Source organism: Lotus japonicus, chromosome 3 (genome assembly GCF_012489685.1).
Source record: "Lotus japonicus ecotype B-129 chromosome 3, LjGifu_v1.2".
Taxonomy (NCBI): domain Eukaryota; kingdom Viridiplantae; phylum Streptophyta; class Magnoliopsida; order Fabales; family Fabaceae; genus Lotus; species Lotus japonicus.
In genome coordinates this window covers 94,071,504-94,091,033 of record NC_080043.1, presented here as the reverse complement: position 1 = coordinate 94,091,033, position 19,530 = coordinate 94,071,504, and the positions used below count along the sequence as shown (strand labels likewise).

Below are 19,530 nucleotides of genomic sequence, written 5' to 3'. Positions count from 1 at the left end.
AATGAATATTACTCCAAACGAGGGTCAGAGCTACAGCCTACACTAGATACAAGAGAAATCGAGCAAGTTGCCCTTGTCACGTAGTTCTTGTAATATACATGCCAAATATTTTGCCCTGATAAAGACCCGCCATGAACGGGTAAAGCAAAGAAAAATGCCCCACTACAAGATCAATCATTCAGACAAAATAAAAAATGCGTATCTCATTCTACACTAGCTTATTTATCTTTGGAACTTTGTTGGCAGAGTGTTCTCAATGACATTTTCTGATTATGTGGTAAGTACGTGCGTTAAACTGGTTGAGAGGTGATGGACAAATGTAAGACATAGGTACAGGGCAGCATAACCACGACACAATAATTGAGGGAACATCAATGGGAGAACGAAAGAGTATATAGAATGCAGTGAAATCAATAAGCAAGAACTTGTAAGCCAGAAAAGGAATTTACATGCCAGTAAAAGACTAAAAGCATATATTCAGAAGATACTCTAATAAAAAAGATGCAATGGTTGGAGTTCAATACAATGATGTAACAAAAAACACCAAAACAGAATATCTAGCAAATGAAACTACTACTGTGATCAAATAAGACATGCTTTTGGGTATAGAAACATAAACTCACTATCAATCTCATTTAATGGCGATCAGCCATTGAAGTAATTCACTATTACCGTGCAAGTGTTGCAGCTTAAATGACCTAACATTATCACCATCACTGTCCAAACTGCCATTGTTGAGCATCACCAATTAGCTTCCTTATCAGAGGATAAAGACCAACCAAAGCAATTTGAAGCTGTTCCGAACTATTTAACCGAATACTGATTTGTCCTGCTCCTCTGTTGTTCAAATTGGCCCGGGCAATAAGGTTTGTATGTCTTCCAACTGGGATCTGTGATTGCACATTGCACCCAACAGCAAGATCTCCATGCCAATCCATAACAGAAAGTCCAAGCGTTGATAAGGAACGTCCTAGAGGATAATCTTTATCTCTCAACTGGGCCTCCAAACTGCCACCATAAGCAACATCTCCACGCCCTGCCATTGCACCACCACTAACGACGACCTTGAATCGCTTATTGGCAATCAATTTGTCTTCAATCTTCGCTCCAGCTGATAAGGCATCACCAAGGACAGTAAACGAGAGACCAGCAGTCGCCTTATTTCTTCTAAAATTACAAAATCTAGTCTCACTGCGTAATGTATAAGCTAAGTCCTTTCCAACAGTCTGCATATCAAAACCTAATGAGGTTGCTTTCCCTTCCCCATGCTTAATGGAACTGGTTACTTCCATCTGAACATTAGCATCCTTTTTATCCTTGGTAATCTGACCACTGAAAGATAGAGGTACCTTTTCGCGGACAACAAACAATCTTTCCACATTTAAACCTTCATAACCAACATCATGATCCCAACCGTGAGTTTCTAGAACAGGTCTTACAAGCCACTGGTTTGATGAATCAAGATAACGATACCGATGAGTGGGATTATCAGAATCAAAAGAAGCAGGCAAGGCCAAATCTGGCATGGGAACAGGAACAGATGCTGCACCGCCACTTTCTTCTTCCACATTTTCACTATAGTCACTAGGTTGATCTTTAGCTGATTCGGCCATTTTTTTCATCATCTTCTGCCGCTTTCTTTCTTCCTTCAATTGTTTCTTCATCAAAAGCTTTTCTCTATACTCTAACTCATCAAAATATGCTTTCTTCTGAGCTTTAGACAGCTTTTCCACTTGGGCTTTTGTTAAAGCTTTAAATGGTGGCAATTCATCAAGTTCTGTTTCATCATCAGAATCGGATGATTCATCGAGGTCATCATCAGGACTGTCCTCATCACCAAACTGCTCCTCTGGCAACTTCAATTGTGGCCTTGACTGGAGAAGGGTTGACAAAAGAAAAGGTAATGGAGGTGCTCTAGATCGAGTTGTATAAGGCTTCCCAGGTGGACTATCTTGTAACTTAAGAAGAGCATTTGCTTCTGCCAGAATTTTTGAGGCAAAAGATAGAAGTAACAAATGAGGTTTCCAAACCTGGCCATTTGGCAAAACTCTCTGCCCAGCCCTATTTGTTCTGCATGCAGAGTGGTTCTCAACCAATGACACAGGATTCATGAGACGCATGTCACCAGCTGCTTGACGAATGGCTTGCTGCACAACATGAGAACGCTGAGTAACAAACGTGTCATAACTGGAAGCAGTACCATTAGGGCCATCAGGTGGAGCAGATGCTGCGTGAGTTAGAACAACAATGGCATTGAACCATATGGAGGGCCCAAAAATTTCTGTTATTGTGCGTAAAAGTGGCATATCACTAAAATCCCTGCTCTGCATATCTAACCTATCAAGATACAACACAATATCAGGTGGTGTTTTCTTAATGAAGTTCTTAACTGACAGCAGGATCTTCTCATTACTTCGTTGGTCTGACCAGGAAGGTAGAAGCCCCGGAGTATCAATGACCCGAACCTTAATGCCCTGCACAGTTCCCACAACATCCTGAACCTTTTTGGTTCCCATATTAAAAGCACTAGTATCGAACTTCACCTCATCAAAAATAGAATTGATGGTAGCACTTTTACCAACTCCAGTCTTTCCAAGAACCATTATGGTACAAGAGAAATCAAGTGGCTCCTGACCTGCTGCTTCAAGCTGCTCAGCCATTGCACTTGCACGATCAAAACTAAAAGCACCAACACGCCCCCCATTTCTTCCTCTGAGTTGCTCAGCCAGTCCAAGTCTGTACAAAACTTGGGCCACAACAACATTATGGGGTGTTTGCCCAAGCCTATGAGCTAGCCGTAAAAACTTCACCCTTATCATCTGAAGGTGCTCACGTGTCTCGTCATACTCCTCAGCTTCACCATTTGGGGAATCTTCCATTTGTTGGGACTGTGTACTTGATACAGTACCACTCACACGAGGCTGCTGCGCTACCCGAACTACAGGTTCCAGCAAGGGGGCTGCACGGCCAAGGCCAGCTGGACGAACAGGAGGGGGGCCAGCACCAGCAGAGTTTTCAGATGGAGCTGCAGGCGTTTGATCAGCTACACTAGCCCGAACAGACTGTGTTTCATCAGAAGACGAGCTTGGGGGAGAAACACCTCTAATTTCAGCAATTGCTTCCGGATGCTCCGAGACTGATTCAGCTTTACCATTCTGACTTGCAAAAGCTCTCACTTCAGCAGTCTTGATGCCATCTTCACCATTTCTATCCTCATTGGTTATATTAGTAGTCTGAACATTCTGATCAGCTGCACTAGCCTGAACAGAGAGTGTCTTATCAGTAGAGTTTCCACTTTCCTGCACAGTTTGATGCAGTTCAGGTGGAGAATCTCCAGTAATTTCACCAATAGCTTCCTGATGCTCTGAGACTGATCCAGCTTGATCATCCTCTTTACAATAAGCTCTTACTTTAGTAGTCTGAATGCCATCTTCACCATTTCTATCCTCATGGTTTATATCAGTAGTCTGACTACTCGGATCAGCTGCACTAGTATGAGCAGAAAGTGTCTCATCAGCAGAGTTTGGACTTTCGTGCACAGTATCATGCAGTTCAGGTCCAGAAGCTCCAGTAATTTCACCAATTGCTTCCTGATGCTCAGCACCTGATCCAGCTTGATCATCCCCGTTCTCATAAGCTCTTACTTCAGTAGTCTGAATGCCATCTTCTCCATTTCTATCCTCATTGTTTATATCAGTAGTCTGACCATTCTGATCAGCTGCACTAGCCTGAACAGAAAGCGTCTCATCAGCAGAGTTTCCACTTTCCTGCACAGTTTCGTGCAGTTCAGGTGGAGAAGCTCCACTAATTTCACCAATCACTTTCTGATGCTCTGTGTCTGATCCAGCTTGATAGGCGCTTAACTCAGTAGCCTTCATGTCATCTTCACCAATTCTATCCTTGCGGATGATATTAGTGCCAAGAGCATCATCCTTCGTCTCTGTAATTACTTCACCTTGATGTTTTAAATTCAAATGAGCTGAATTTTCATGCACTTCTTCATTTGAGTCCTCTTCAATTTCACTAGAAGGAACACCTGAAGCATTTAATTTCACCTCTGTCTTGTTATCTTCAAATTCAGGATCTGAGCTACCCTCCTTCAACTCCCCAGCTTCATTGCCTTGGGTTCCATCGACCTCATTGGTTTCAGATTCCGCATTAGACTCAGTAACAACATGGTCCACCTTGTCTGTGCTTCCATTTTCCAAGAACATAGCACCATTTTCTCTAGGGGTCATGAATTCAGAATCATCAAATTCAGCTTTCTCAGTCACCAAACCAGAGTTCCCATCTGCCACAGCTCCATTCTCCTTAACCAACATCTCCCCATCAGTATCTAACCCAGATACTTCCTTCCCACCACTCCAATCACTACTCTCCAAATTAACACCAGTACCTCCAGAATCAACCCCATCCAGATGAACACTATCACCAAGCCCCTGCTCATCCTTTTCCAGCTCCTGGTCAGCAATTACCTCAGTCTCCCCCTCTTTCAAAGGCTCACGGACAACCCCAATTGCCTCCTCAAAGTCCTCTATCACCCTGCCCAACTCTTCATCATTCAATCTATCTCCAGTACCTCCAGAATCAACCCCATCCCGATGAACACTATCACCAACCCCCTGCCCATCCTTTCCCAGCCCCAGGTCACCATTTACCTCAGCCTCCCCCTCTTTCCCAAGCTCACCGACAACCCCAATTGCCTCCTCAAAGTCATCATGCTCCTGCGTAGCATCAGCAACAGCAGCAGCATCAGTATTCTCACCCACCACATCCAAACCCACCGCACCACCACCCGCTCCAACACCATCATTTTCATCAACAACAGCATCCCCCTGTTCACGGAAACTCTCCTGCGGCTCCATCGCCTCCTGGAAAACCTCCTCCCCTTCCAAATCCTTGGATTTATCAGACCCCACTACAACACTATCATCAAAAACCCCATCAACCACTACTCTCTTGCTCTCTCCCTCACCACCGCCATCAACAACATCAACCCCGTGATCCATCACAAATCCTCAACGCCTCTCAACCCCCTAAATTCACCAAATAAAACAAACAAACAAAACAAATCAGAAACCCGTATAACAACCAAAATCATCAAAAACCAGTTCAGATAATTAGTCAAAATTGCAAGATTCAATCATAACAAGCAATTAAATTCAAAATCCAATACAAATACAAGCAAAACTATAAGATTAAATGAATTTAAGAAGCAAAAAACGATAGTAAATTGTATTAGGGTTTTACACAAAAATCATCAGCAAAAAAAAAAGTAGATAGTAGCAGAAATATAAATATACTAACCTATAAATGGCTTGATGATGCAAGAGAGAGAAAGAGAGAAGCGAAAAGTAGAGAGAGAGCGAGAGAGAGTGAGACAGAGGAAGAGGAAGAGGAAGAGGAAGAAGAAGAAGCGTTTTTGGTGTGTGATCTCTCTCTCTTAAGCTTTTTCATTAGGGATAGCAATGGCAGTGACGGAAATGGAATATAAAAGATAAGACCTGGATCGGGATCCAACGGCTGGGAATGGAGCATAGGTTTCAACGTCAGATTCCCTGGTGACGTGGATCGGAAGATTGTGTGTCGTTGATGTATTGATCAAGTGGGTTTGTGTTTCACGTGTGGGGTGTTCAGTGGTGAATCTCTACCGTCCGTTGATGTTGTTGACGCTTTTCAATTTTGATCGCAGCGCCTTTCCACGTTGGGATTGTTGAACCACCGTATATTGGACACTGTACCCATCTTGTACCTAATCAATGCTTCACGTTTTAGAAATTACTGTGCCTTCCGGAATTACTGATTGTCAATTAGGACTAAAATAAGTAATTTCAATGTCAATTAAGATGGTGATTGTAGCAAAATTTAATTTGTGCACTAATTTAGAACTTTGGGACTTTGTATTGAATTTGGAATGGATCACACTTTCTACTAATAATTTATTTTAGTAATAAATATGAAATGGTAAAAGATTAACTTAATAGTATATTTTACTGTGAAAATAAACTTAATAGTATATTTTATTTGAACATGATTTCGGTCAAATCTTCGTTCAAAATATTAAATTGGAATTAAATTCCCATAATTTACTCAATATAATATAATGACAATGATAATATAACTTGTTATATTATGGAAAATGAGTGCTTATGACTAATAGTTTTACTACTTACTGCAAGAGGGTGAGGGGATTATAAGTATTATCGGCGGAGAATATCCTAGACTCAAGTGGTAAGACTTAAGAGTATAGGGACATATGAGTTGATGAGAGGTAGGTCTAAAGATTAATACTTGAAGGTGTATTTTATTTTTCTAATGTAAAATAAAAAACATTTCCAAAAAAGAAAATGACCATTACTATTATATCTTGAAAGATAAAATCTTAAAGAAAAACAAATTTGGTATAAAATAAATTGACAAAACCAAAATCGATAGAAGTGAGATTTGTGATGATTCTTTAACATGGTTGAATTAACTTTTTTAGTCTGGAATCAATTTTAAAACCAAATAGTATATTCTTATGAGCTTATTCACATTTCAATCAATATCTGTTTTATTGTAAAAAAAAATTGATTTGATGTCAAGTTTCAGATATACAGACAATCAAAAAAAGTTTCAGATATACAGAAAAAAGAGGTATATAAAAATGACATTTTTTTGAAAATATAAAAATGTCATTCCAAATAAGTGATTTATGAATCGGATCTCTTTTCAAATTTTAAATTTTGTGAATTGATACTATTGTTCTTCTATTGTCTTATTTCTTTCGTTTCTTTACTCTAATATTATTTTAGCTAATTTGTTGCCTTCTCATTCAATCAAAATATTTCTTGGAAATAATAAACCTTTATTTTTCAATCAACCAATTCCCTGTGATTCCAATCAAATCACCTACACTATTCTATCTTTCATTAATAAAATACCTAATTTTAAGTACCTATCAATTAAATATTATTGCATTCCAGCTTTCCTTATTATTAAAAAATATGGTTTCCATAATTGCCTATCAAATACTATAAAATATTCCTCAAATCAGCTACTATTATATCTTTCATTAATAAGATACCTAATTTTAAGTACATATCAATTAAAATATTATTTTATTCCAGCTTTCATTATTAGTAAAAAATATGTTTTCCATAATCACCTATCAAATATGAAATATTCATCCATGATATGTTTTCTTAATAAAGAACACGTTTTATTTTCCGAAGGAACGAAAAAAAAAACACATTTTTAAGTTTCATTTGGATGTACAAGTGTAAAGAACACTATTATTTAAAAGCGGTTACAATATAATTAAAAAACTTGAATAGAATTGCACCGAAATGTAAAGTAGAAATATATTAAAAAGTCAATAAGAAAAGATTGAGTTGTTCTTTCCAGAATCAGGATTGCAACACCCACTTGTTTTTCCCAAAATCAGGATCGCTTCTTCTTTTTTTGTGTTTAGTGGTGGAGTCGTGGCTTTGCAGAGAGAGTGGTAATGCTGGTGCCGACTTCAAGCGTAGGAGATTAGCCGCAGAAGACACTTTGAATCTCAAGTCAGTGAATAAGTAAAGAGAAACTTCATGAGGCTAAAAATAACTCTAAAGTGTTAAGAATAAATAACATGTTATGTAAATGAACGACAAAACCTGTGTTTATAGGTTCTGTGTGTATGTTAGTAGTCTCTGCATGTTGCATGTATGAGAGAAGTTCATTAAGTGGAACTTCTAAGTGCACGTTTGGTTTGGTGTCGTTGTGCTTAAGTAGTTATCTTAACCATTCACTAGGTTGGTCAGTCACTTTGCCAATTGATTCGGGGTGTTCGTTCCTGAACTAGGTCGCGCTCGTTGGCCATATGCAGTCTACTTAAGAGCATATTTGTGTGCGGCAGCTGCAATGTTGTCGGACCTTATGACTTTTAAAACCGACTGGAACATTATTGATGTTTATAAGGCAACACACAATTCTTCAACTTCTCGTGGGTGCAGATAAAGCAACATGATTCTCAAGGTACGACGATGAGACACTCTAATTTAAAATATATCTAAAATTTAATTATTGCTTGTTTTTTTGGAAGAGCGAGAGATAAAAGTTTCAACTTTTTTGCGACAACATTGGTGTTTCGAACTAGGGGATCGTGGACAAGACAAACTTCGTCTTTCCTAAAGACTTGGTGTTTTTGAGGCTCGTGAACGACTAGAAAAAAAATATCAAGGCAAGTTATGACAAATGGAATATCGAACGTGCACAATTTGCCTTTCTTAAAAACTTGATGTCTTCAAGGTTCATGGGTCGGACGAAAGACTGAGACACACTTTCACAAATGAAAGATCGACCACACAAGACACATTTTGTCTTCCTTAAAAATTCAGTGTATGATATTCACATTATTTATATGCCTGAAGTTGTGAGATTGAGGCATCAGAGGAAGTTAAAGGGGAGGTTTAATATCATTACTAATGTGATAGATCAGAGTTTCAATGTATAGAGCGAGAAAGAGAACCAATAGGTCAAAGTGATGTTCACTTTGTTTTTTTTTTTTTTTTAGATTATTTTTTTGTCAAGTTTTTTTTTTTAAACATTATTTTGCTTAAATTTAAAAATATAAAATAAGAATATAAAAAAAAGTCTCTTGAGTTTTTGGTGACCCAAAACAAAATTTGGGCAAAGAGGCCCATAGGTTGAACATTTTGTTATCACTCACTCCAACTTCTCGTTAACACGATTCTTTTCAAGCATGGTGTTGACCCACATCGGTCTCACCACAAACCACCGTCACTGGCGGCCGGAGGTGTTCTAACGAATCCACATTCCGATCAACTCCACCGCCGTCACAGAAGCAGATGATGAAGTTCTTCAACTCACACTCACACTCTTCACATTCGCATGCTCTTTCTCTCCAATGCCAATGCCACCTTCCTCATTCCGAACCCCAAACTTCAACCGCACCCTCAAACACACAACCGATCTCTGCATCGTCAAGCCCATCCTCTCTCCCCGTACCCACCTCTCCGACGCTGTTTCTTCTCTCGACGTTTTGCACCCCAACGGCATTCGCTTACCCACTCGCGTTCTCGCCAATCTCCTCCGCCGCTGCTCCGACGCCAAGTCCCACCGTGACGGGAAGCTGGTCCACCTCCACTTGAAGCTCACTGGTTACAAACACCCCACCACGCTTTTAGCTAACCATTTGATTCATATGTATTTTAGTTGCGGCGATCATGTTCGTGCACGCGAGGTGTTCGATAAAATGGGTGTTAGAAATTTGTATTCCTGGAACAATGTGCTTTCTGGGTATGCTAAGTTGGGGATGATGGAGCAAGCTAGGAGCTTGTTTTGTCGAATGCCGGACAAGGATTGCGTGTCGTGGAATACGATGGTGGTCGGGTTTGCGCACAGTGGGAGATTCGAGGAGGCTTTGAGGTTTTATGGACAGTTGAGGAGATTGTCTATTGGGTACAATGTGTATTCCTTTGCTGGTGTTTTGATTGTTTGTGTGAAATTGAAAGAGGTTGAACTTTGTAGGCAGATCCATGGGCAGGTTTTGGTTATTGGATTGCTGTCCCATGTGGTTGTTTCCAGCTCGATTGTTGATGCTTATGTAAAGTGTGGAAGGATGGAAGATGCAAGGAGATTGTTTGATGAAATGCCCCTGAGGGATATTCCTGCGTGGACGATCTTGGTTTCAGGATATGCCATGTGGGGGGACATGGAATCAGCTGCAGAAATGTTTAGTCAGATGCCTTGGAGAAATTCCTACTCGTGGACATCTTTGATTGGCGGCTATGCTAGGAATGGTCTGGGCCATGAAGCACTTGGAGTGTTTAGAAAGATGATCAAGCACCAAGTTAGACCTGATCAATTTACATTCAGTAGTTGCTTCTTTGCTTGTGCGACTATTGCTTCCCTAAAGCATGGTAAGGAATTACATGCGTTTTTGGTGAGAAATAACATCAGAACTAATACTATGGTTGTTAGTGCTATTGTTGATATGTATTCGAAATGTGGAAGCTTGGAAACAGCCTGGCGAGTATTTAATTTAGTTGGAAATAAGCAAGATGTAGTGTTGTGGAATACGATGATATCAGCGTTGGCTCACCATGGCTTTGGTACAGAAGCAATGGTGATGCTAAATGATATGATAAGATCAGGAGTGGAGCCCAATAGGGCCACTTTTGTTGTCCTACTAAATGCTTGTAGTCTTTCAGGTCTTGTTCAGGAAGGACTTCAGTTTTTCAAGTTCATGACTAGTGAGTTTGGTGTTGTCCCAGATCAAGAACACTATGCTTGCCTAACTGATCTTTTGGTCCGAGCTGGATATTTTGATGAATCGGTGAAGGGCTTGCAGATTATGGATTGTACACTTGGTTGGAATTCTTTGCTTGGTGTATGTAGAACACGCGGAAATATAGATCCTGGAAGAGAAGTAGTTGAATTCCTTATTAAATTGCAGCCTCAGTCGTCCGCTGCATATTTATTATTTTCCAGTATATACGCCGCTCTTCTGAAATGGGGATTGGTTGACAATGCAAGACCCATTGATGAAATACGTGTGAGGAAAGATCAGGCCATGAGTTGGATTGAGATTGAGAATAAGGTTCATGCTTTCACTGTATCAGATGGATCACACCCTCTAAAGGAAACAATATACTCATCTTTAGGGTATTTGAGTAGCCAGATGCAGGGCAAAGCCCCTTTACTAACTTTGGAATGTGAAACTTAGAGAAATCTTTTTTTTTTCCAGTAGGTCATTTTTTGTAGAGAGAGCAGGAATATAGTTTCCATTAGCTAAGTTACATTTTCCTTTTTTTTACTTTCTTTTTACTGATTCCAGATTCTGCAGAGTTGAATTTCCACATTGGTATACTTATAAGATGTTACCTCCAGAAAAAAAAACTGAGGAGGAATGAGAAAAGAGTTGTGGGAAGAACCAAAGAAGATAGTTTTTTTTCTTCATGAAAGATAGATTTCTTGCTTCATTTTTTGTACCCACTGTTTTGTTTGTATTTCTCACCAATGGAATAAGATAAGAAATTTTCTCCTGCATCTGTGTCTGTAATATTTATTGGAAACACATTCTTTGCTAATATGATTTGGAATGTTTGCTGTAGGGGCTTGATGATGGAAAATGGGAATGGTAATTATGAAGGGATAATGTATTGATGTCATTCCCACACTATTCATGCTAACCTTTTCCAAAAATACATAAAATTGCGGTATGAAGAAAAATACAAAACGCATATTGCAAGTGCGGTATGATTTTTTCCATACCACAACTTAAGTGCGTATGCATTTTTTTCATACTTCAATTTTAAATTCGTAATACACAAGGATGGTGTGAATAAGTGTGAGGATGATATCAATAAATTCTCTCAATTATGAATTATAGAACGAATTCCTAATGAATATAATCACTGATAGGTGGATGAAGATTTACCTTACACGAACAACCCTACTACTAGCAAATCTGAAAGAGATTTGCTATTAATATCTGTTCTAGCTCCATGTGTCTAATTGAATAAGGTCGAATTTGTTTCTTATTACATTTTTACACATTGGAATCAATGTATAAAATTGGCCACACGTTTATTTCATGTGTAGAAATCTGTAACATTTTTTCTGCACAAATATTTGAATAAAGAGATTATAGAACGTTAACAGAAATATTTGTGGAACTTTCAGGTTTTATGTTGCATTGACAATTTGACACGCTATCGATTAAAATAGAGAGATTATAACAAGTTTACAGCTAACAAGAAAGCTAAGTTAATAAACAAAATCAAAACCAGTTAAGATTGTAATGCGTTGATTTGATGATAAATAAAGCCAAAAATAAATTAATTAGATTTCCTTAAGGATAAGAATGCAACTGCAAGTTTGAACCCAAAATAATCATATATTATGAGGATTTATCATGGTATTTGAAATATCCAAACGAGATTAATCTTATTCTTATGAGGGGTAATGAGAGAAAAAATAACACCCAATAAGTGGTTGATTCAAGTGATATATGTTTTATGTTTGATTTTTCTTAAGCAATGTAGTATTGTGTATCAAAAAACTCATATTGAGAGAGCTAAGACTCATCACGATGTAAATATTTGCATCTCGAATATGATTGTCTGAGGTTAAAACGCCTATATTACAAGAAAATAAAAATATAAAACCTAGTAAGGCCTATATTACGAGAAAATAAAAATAAAAAACCAAGTCAGACTTAGGACAGCCAGACAAGTGTCTCAAGCAAAGACATGCATCGATTATAACTCCTTACCAATAATTGGAACGAAGATTCCCACAAGTAAAAGACAATGGCTGATGGAGGATGCTTCCTAATACAAAACCGAATTCCGTCAAGATAACCAAAAACCAATTGAGTGAAGCAACACAATAAGAACCATTTCATATTTCTCAACCTTTGTCCAATTCATCAAGTCTCTTCCAATTCATTAAAAAATTAAAAAATAATCCACTTTGACATCACAATGCTTTATTATATTAAATCCCATCAACAATGTCATTACCTGCAACAACAACAAAAACCAGAATCAAAGAAGAGGAAGAAACAGGAATTTTTCTTCTTCTTCCTCTTCTTTTTAATCTCTTCCTTATCCGTGTGTTTAGAAGATGGGTTCTGAGGTCTCCAAACAGGTTGAGAGAAGAAAGGAAATCCATACAGAGAAGAAAATTCTGTCTGATCTCAAAAGCTCTGGAGATGAGTACCCTGGCTCTGATTACCACCCCACAGACAGGAAAAACTGGATGTCTGGGCTCAACCCTGAGAAAGTGAAGATCAATATGATTGTTTGGCCTGGAACCCATGATTCTGCAACTAACAAGATTGGCATCCCAGGAATCACTCGCCCTTTTGCTCAGTGCCAATCTTTGTCCATCTACCATCAGCTTGTGAGGGGCACAAGGGTGCTTGACATTCGGGTCCAAGAGGATCGCAGGTAGGGACATAACTACATACATGAAAAATGAGGTCGTCGCTTTTTAAAACAAAAATCACCACAGAATTTAAATATTGTTTATGCCTCAGCCAAATAGCAATCTTATCGCCCATGTGTATTTGGATTTCGGTTAGTACGACTTAAAAACACTTTCAACCTAAATTCATTACTCACAATATGATTGAAATGGAAGTGTTTTAGAAAAGTGTAAGGGAAATTCAAACACTCATCATTGATTTTGGTTAATAACTTAATATGTTATTGTTAGGATGTGTTTTAATTAGAGTTGGGGATATTGGTATATATATTTGAGTTGGCGGACTAGCGCGCGAGCTTAGATTGGGTGACACGAACCACTCAAAATACTATAAATGAACTTTTTTCCGTCTAGTCCGTTTATCTGCTGGCTATGCATGCCAGGTCTAAACGGATTGGACTGACTCACGCTCTAGTTTTATTACTCCAATTCATAAGAAGAGTTAAGTTTATTTTATGTTTTGAAGTGTGAACTAATGTTTTATAGGCTTGTAAACTTTGGTCTCCTTACTTTTTTTTTTTTTTTTCTTTCTGGTTGCATCCAGAGTATGCCATGGAATCCTCCTCACATACAGCATGGATGTTGTCATCAGAGATGTCAAGAAGTTCTTGTCAGAAACCGAGTCTGAGATCATAATCCTTGAGGTCAGAACCGAGTTTGGCCACGAGGACCCGCCAGAGTTCGAAAAGTACCTTGAGGAACATCTTGGCGAGTACTTGATTCCCCAGGATGATGGTGTTTTTGGCAAAACCATTGCAGAAGTGCTTCCAAAGAGGGTCATATGTGTTTGGAAGCCAAGAAAATTGCCACAACCAAAAGCAGGGGCACCCCTTTGGAGTGCAGGGTATCTCAAGGACAATTGGATCAACACAGATTTACCATCAACAAAATTTGAGAGCAACTTGAAGTTCCTGAGTGAGCAACAACCTGTTATGTCAAGAAAATACTTCTATAGAGTGGAGAACACTGTTACACCAGTGGCAGATAACCCTGTTCTGTGTGTGAAACCTGTGACGGAACGCATTCATGGCTATGCAAGGCTCTTCATTAGCCAGTGCTTTTCTAAAGGATGTGCTGATAGGTTGCAAATTTTTTCGACGGATTTTGTAAACCTAGATTTTGTGGATGCGTGTGTTGGACTCACTCATGCAAGGGTTGAGGGTAAAGCCAGTGGCGGATCTAGGACCCGGGGTCAGGGGGTTCAAATTTTTTAAATGAACACATCGATAAAAATATAATTAAAAAAACTTTAACATGTTTTATACATCAGAAATTATACAAGTCATAGTTGTGCAAATAGGTGAATTTTTTATGCAAATAGGTGCAAAACTTGGTTTACTAGTATAATTTAAAATTTTCAGGAGGTTCAAAAAAAATATTATATAGGGTAAATAATTATTATAGGGGGGTTATGTGCAAAATTTTTTTTCTAGGGGGTTCAATTGAACTGAACCCCCTCACTCTAAGCTACATCCGCCACTGGGTAAAGCGTGAAAGGAAATCTTGTGTGTTAATAATTCATTTCACTTTTTTCTAATTGTCTTTTGCTTTCTAGTAATCAAGTGTAGATTTGGTTGAAAGTTTTGGTTTGTGTTGTGTGTCTTATTTGTGCAAGTGCAATTGTTATCAAGTTACCTTGCATTCACCAAGTGTGTGTTTGTAGTATATTGTCTTGTGTGAAAACTTTCTTAAAAGGTAGCATCAAATATTAGAGAACTATATTCCCATAGTACCAAACACTGTATTCTCTAATTAGCAAAAAAAAAAAACACTGTATTCTCTCTTTATAAACTCAGGGTAAAAAAACCGTTTTGATAAAATATATGTTTGGTTTGTGTTTATTATTCGTGGGAATATTTTTAAAATTTATTTAAAATTGAAAATGTGTAAAAAAAAACTTCTGTTAGTGAAAAGTAACTTGACATTCTCACCCTTTGACATGAGAATGAAATTTAAACAAAACATGAGTAATTTGCATGCCCGAGATCCAGTATATATATTTTTTTGAACTTAGAATCCAGTATACTTGAAAAGACATTTTTCAAGACTTATAACTAGAGATATCAAAATTATCCACACCCGTGGATACCCGCGGATAAAAACTCATTATGGGTAAAATTACCCGCACCCACGAGTATTCACGGATTTATTTAATGGATATTTCTACTATCCATTTATTAGTGGAGCGGATACGGATATTGATGTATCCATACCCATGGATACCCACCCGATATATAAAATACTAAAATATATTTTATATCTATGCGTAGATGTATATTAAGTCTAGTATCTAGTGAATTTGTGATTGAGTTATACAATGATAATGGTAAAAAGAAGCATTTAGACTCAAAAAAAGGTAGAAAAGAAATAGTATTTTCTTTTACACATTGATTGGTTGTAAAGTCCAATCTTAAATTTTATTTTAAACAAATATATGTGAATTTATTTATGTTCATGAGTGTCGGGTGCCTATGGATATCCACGGATATGTTAAAATTCGGTTAAAACCCACTTACTGGATATCCATGTGGGTATAGAGCGGGTGCGGGTATAAATTTTTACATGTGAAACGGTGGTGGGTATATACTATCCATGCCCACCCTTACTCATTCACATCCCTACTTATAACAAATCTAGGAATGCAACATTCTGAACCTCACTTTATCGGGAATCTTTTAGGATCCCTTAAAATAAATGCCCCCTAATATATATGATTTCTTAGAATAAAAGGTTAATTTCAGATAAAAAAAACGATTTTCTGTTTCAACTGAAAAATAAAGAGAGATTATTTACGGAGGTTCTATCAAGATTCAAAACTCACTTTAAAAGCCCAGAAGCCCAGAACTATTGCAATGTATCTGAATCTGAATTAATAAGAAGTGTAACCTACCGTTCTGATGTAGTACCAAATAATAAGAACGTACCCTACCGTAAACATGGAACCTCCACCGTTTCTCTGTGAAGAACTCCAACTAGAAATCTTGTCATGGCTTCCGGTGAAATCTCTGGTGCGGTTTAAGTGTGTGTCGAAGTCATGGAATTCTACCATCTCTGATTCTCAATTCATCAAACTCCACCTTCACCGATCGTCTTCTACAAGAAGAAACACAGATTTTGCTTACATCCGTTCACTGATAACTTGGCCACCGGAAAGCCCTTCTGCCACAACTGTAACAATCCCTGATGAGTACGACTTCAGTGGAACCTGCAACGGTGTGATGTGTTTGTCTACATACTTAGTACATGAACGTGAACGTGAACGTGAGCGTGATGATTACATCTCCCGGGTCTGTTTATGGAACCCAGCTACGAGGTCAATGTCTCAACATTCGCCACCTCTACGTTTCACCAGCACTAGCTGCTGGTCTTTTGGGTTTGGTTATGATTCTTCAACTGACACCTACAAGGTGGTGGTGGCAGTGAATCACTCTTGGCCTTGGTTTCGGGAGAAGACAATGGTGAATGTTTACAACATGGGCCATACTTGTTGGAGAACATATCAACTTTCCCATCTTCCCTCTATGTATCCTGATGGTGATGCAGTTCATGTCAGCAACACTCTTAATTGGGTAGCAATTCTACCGGAAGATGGTACTGAACTAATTAACCCTGACCGGTGCATAATATTGTCATTTGATTTGGGGAGAGAAAGTTGTGTACAACTGTCATTGCCTTATTGTACTCGTGACTTCAACCACTATGGGCCTATTCTTGGGGTTTTGAGAGGTTGTTTATGTATTTGTCAAACTTACAAGAAGACACGTTTTGAGATTTGGCAAATGAAGGAGTTTGGAATGCACGAGTCTTGGACTCGGTTGTTTAACATTACTGGCTATGAAAGTATTATTCAAAATATTCGTCGCTGGCCCTGTTTTGCAATGTACATGTCTGAGAAGGGTGATGCCCTTTTGTTGTCAAGATCGTCTTGGAACCCACTCCATGCAGTTCTCTGTACCCAGGAAGAAAATAAATTAGAAGTAACAGACATTATTGCTAACAACATCGTTGATTGCTATGTCAATAATTACATTGAAAGTTTGGTTTCTCCTTATGAAAAGTAAGTAATGTTTTAGTTATCACCATTGGACTTTATTCTTAAATCATGTATTGTGTTTAAATCTTCGTTGCTAGTGGTGCATTAGGACTAATTAGCATCTTAGCCTGCATGCAATGCACTTAAAGATAGTATAGACCAGATTCCCTGGATCCTTTGTTTTGGATTGCAGCTACTTCAATGAAACCAGTTTGATTTCTTCTTCAATGTTGTTTGTATTAAGTTGGTATGTACTTATCCAGATTCCTAGAGGATCCTTGTTCCAGAAATCAATTACTTCAATGAAATCAGTTTTCTTTCCTTTTCAATGGTTGTTTGTATCAATTTGGTAAGTACTTATCAGATTCACATATTTAGTGAATTTCAAGGGAAAGCGTGAAAGGAAATCCTGTGTGTTCATAATTCATTTCACTTTTTTCTGATTGTCTCTTGCTTTCTAGTAATCAAGTGTAGACTTGGTTGAAAGTTCTTGTTTGTGTTGTGTGTGTCTTATTTGTGCAAATGCAATTGTTATCAAGTTACCTTGCATTCACTCAGGGTAAGAAAACCGTTTTGATAATTTTAAATTAAAAATGGATAACTAATCATACATGTCACGTAATGAATGAAAATATCACTCACCACTCAGTCAATGGCGGAATTTGGATAAAATATTCTAGGGGACCAAAATACGATTTTGATACATAAATTAAATATTTTTAATGAATAATACACTTATATTCATACACCGAAAAATAAAATAAAAAAAATTAATTCATATTTATGAAAATTGAGAATTTTGTAGGCTTAATTGCACATTTGCTCCCTCATTTTTCACTATTGTGCAATTTCCCTCCCCCGTGTTTAAAATGAGCGAATTTACTCCCTTATCTTTCAATTTTTGAAAATCAGCTCCTTCTGTTAGTGAGCTGTTTAATTAAAACTTAACAGAGCTAGCTGACGTGGCTTGCTATTTGCACCCCTTGTTTCCTATTTACACCTGCACCCTGCTTTTAATAGATAAACCGTAAAAAAAAATGAAATTGAGGCTTAAATCTTCATCTTCAACCTCATCCTCATCAGTCATCATCAAACAAAAGAGAATAAAAAATCAAACCAAAATTAAACCCACAAAACCTAGAAAATAAAAATACAAAGAGGGATCAACCCATACCTACACATAACCCATCCTTGGCGCATAGGCCAATCTCACTGTAAAGCTTCCCCAATCCCCACCATTAATTATACTAGGTTAACAATACCGATCTTTATAGCCTTGAATTAGGATCCATGAGGCCATCATGAATAAAATTCAATGGACCCAACATCTAATCTATGGCATGTTGCCCTTGTGAATCCATATCAAAGTTCCAATTCCCTCAGATTCAGCAGTTCTACACAACCTCAACAGCATAATCCAACACAAATTCACTAGAAACACCAGATACAACACAAAAGAAGGCTAGGCTCTGAAGATCCAGAACGAAGGGATCAAGAGAGAGAAAGAAAGAACACAGGTTATGGGTTTTGTTGAATCTGGTTCTCGGTCCAGTAACGACGACGAACGAAGACCTCCTTCCACGGCGGCGACGACATCCCTTGCTATCTCTGGTTGAATGAGATTTGGGATTGGGGTTAAATGTTTTAACCACTCTCTTCAATTTCATTTTTTATTATGTTTTTTTTTTGTGTTAAAAAACAAGGGATGCAGGTGTAAATAAGAAATAGAGGGTGCAAATAGCTAGCTCTGTTAAGTATTAAACGGCCCACTAACACAAGGAACTGATTTTCACAAATTGAAAGATAAGGGAGTAAAATCGCTCATTTTAAACATTGGGGAGGGAAGTCGCACAATGGTAAAAGATGAGGGAGCAAATGTGCAATTAAGCCAATTTTGTACAAGTTATGTTCAAAGATTGAATAAAACCCTCGATATCAGAAGATAAAACGCCTAAAGAACTAGAAAGCCCTTAAAAACTCATGGATTGCCACACAGAACAAAACTTTGATAAAGAAACAAATATAACCTAACAAACCCTAACCCAGCTACCCAAAACCAAACACATATCAAGATGGAAACTCCATGAGAGACCGAGATGCAGCGACGGGATCCAAGGATAAAGAAAGGGCACACAAAACCCAACAAAAAGAAAGCCTCATCCTGGCAAACCAAACATATACCATTCCAGCAACACCACAAAGCCCTCAACAACGATCTCTCCTAAAGCAAGATCTCCACGAGGAAAAGCTCCCGCCCCTACTGCATGAGGCCACCAAGCATTAGATCCATAACTTCATCCTCCTGGTCATTGCAACCACCGCTAGAAGGAACAATCACGAAAGGCCGCATAAAACATCCAGACGACAACGCCGAACATTGAAAAACGTCGGCCAAGGAAGGAACAATCCAAACAACACGGTGAAGCCTCCTTGCCAGATACAATCTGACAAGATCCAGGTTGAGAAACCTCAGGTCCTAGGCCGAAATCGCAGAGGGAAACAGCACGTCGATGGAAGCA

General features: G+C 38.3%; 4 protein-coding genes across 4 annotated transcripts; 3 read left to right on the top strand and 1 right to left on the bottom strand.

Moving 5' to 3' along the window:
- Positions 1-450: 450 nt before the first annotated feature.
- On the bottom strand, positions 451-5,472 carry LOC130747621 (translocase of chloroplast 120, chloroplastic). The gene is made up of 2 exons (XM_057600598.1): positions 5,308-5,472; positions 451-5,036 (listed from the first exon to the last, which is right to left on the bottom strand). Exon 2 carries the CDS (start codon positions 5,007-5,009, stop codon positions 714-716), a length of 4,296 nt encoding a protein of 1,431 aa, XP_057456581.1. The 5' UTR covers positions 5,010-5,036; positions 5,308-5,472; the 3' UTR covers positions 451-713.
- Positions 5,473-8,507: 3,035 nt separating this feature from the next.
- LOC130747620 (pentatricopeptide repeat-containing protein At2g21090-like) lies at positions 8,508-11,034 on the top strand. Its single transcript, XM_057600597.1, has one exon. It carries the CDS (start codon positions 8,891-8,893, stop codon positions 10,709-10,711), a length of 1,821 nt encoding a protein of 606 aa, XP_057456580.1. The 5' UTR covers positions 8,508-8,890; the 3' UTR covers positions 10,712-11,034.
- Positions 11,035-12,392: 1,358 nt separating this feature from the next.
- LOC130747619 (uncharacterized) lies at positions 12,393-14,263 on the top strand. The gene is made up of 2 exons (XM_057600596.1): positions 12,393-12,941; positions 13,523-14,263. Exons 1-2 carry the CDS (start codon positions 12,616-12,618, stop codon positions 14,190-14,192), a joined length of 996 nt encoding a protein of 331 aa, XP_057456579.1. The 5' UTR covers positions 12,393-12,615; the 3' UTR covers positions 14,193-14,263.
- Positions 14,264-15,914: 1,651 nt separating this feature from the next.
- On the top strand, positions 15,915-17,039 carry LOC130745058 (F-box/kelch-repeat protein At3g23880-like). Its single transcript, XM_057597204.1, has one exon. It carries the CDS (start codon positions 15,915-15,917, stop codon positions 17,037-17,039), a length of 1,125 nt encoding a protein of 374 aa, XP_057453187.1.
- The last annotated feature ends 2,491 nt before the right edge of the window (positions 17,040-19,530 follow it).

Coding starts and splice junctions, on each gene's coding strand:
- LOC130745058 (XM_057597204.1), top strand. CDS start 15,915: ATGGAACCTCCACCGTTTCTCTGTGAAGAACTCCAACTAGAAATCTTG.
- LOC130747620 (XM_057600597.1), top strand. CDS start 8,891: ATGCCAATGCCACCTTCCTCATTCCGAACCCCAAACTTCAACCGCACC.
- LOC130747621 (XM_057600598.1), bottom strand. CDS start 5,009: ATGGATCACGGGGTTGATGTTGTTGATGGCGGTGGTGAGGGAGAGAGC.
- LOC130747619 (XM_057600596.1), top strand. CDS start 12,616: ATGGGTTCTGAGGTCTCCAAACAGGTTGAGAGAAGAAAGGAAATCCAT. Junction 12,942..13,522: donor CGGGTCCAAGAGGATCGCAG/GTAGGGACATAA, acceptor GGTTGCATCCAG/AGTATGCCATGGAATCCTCC.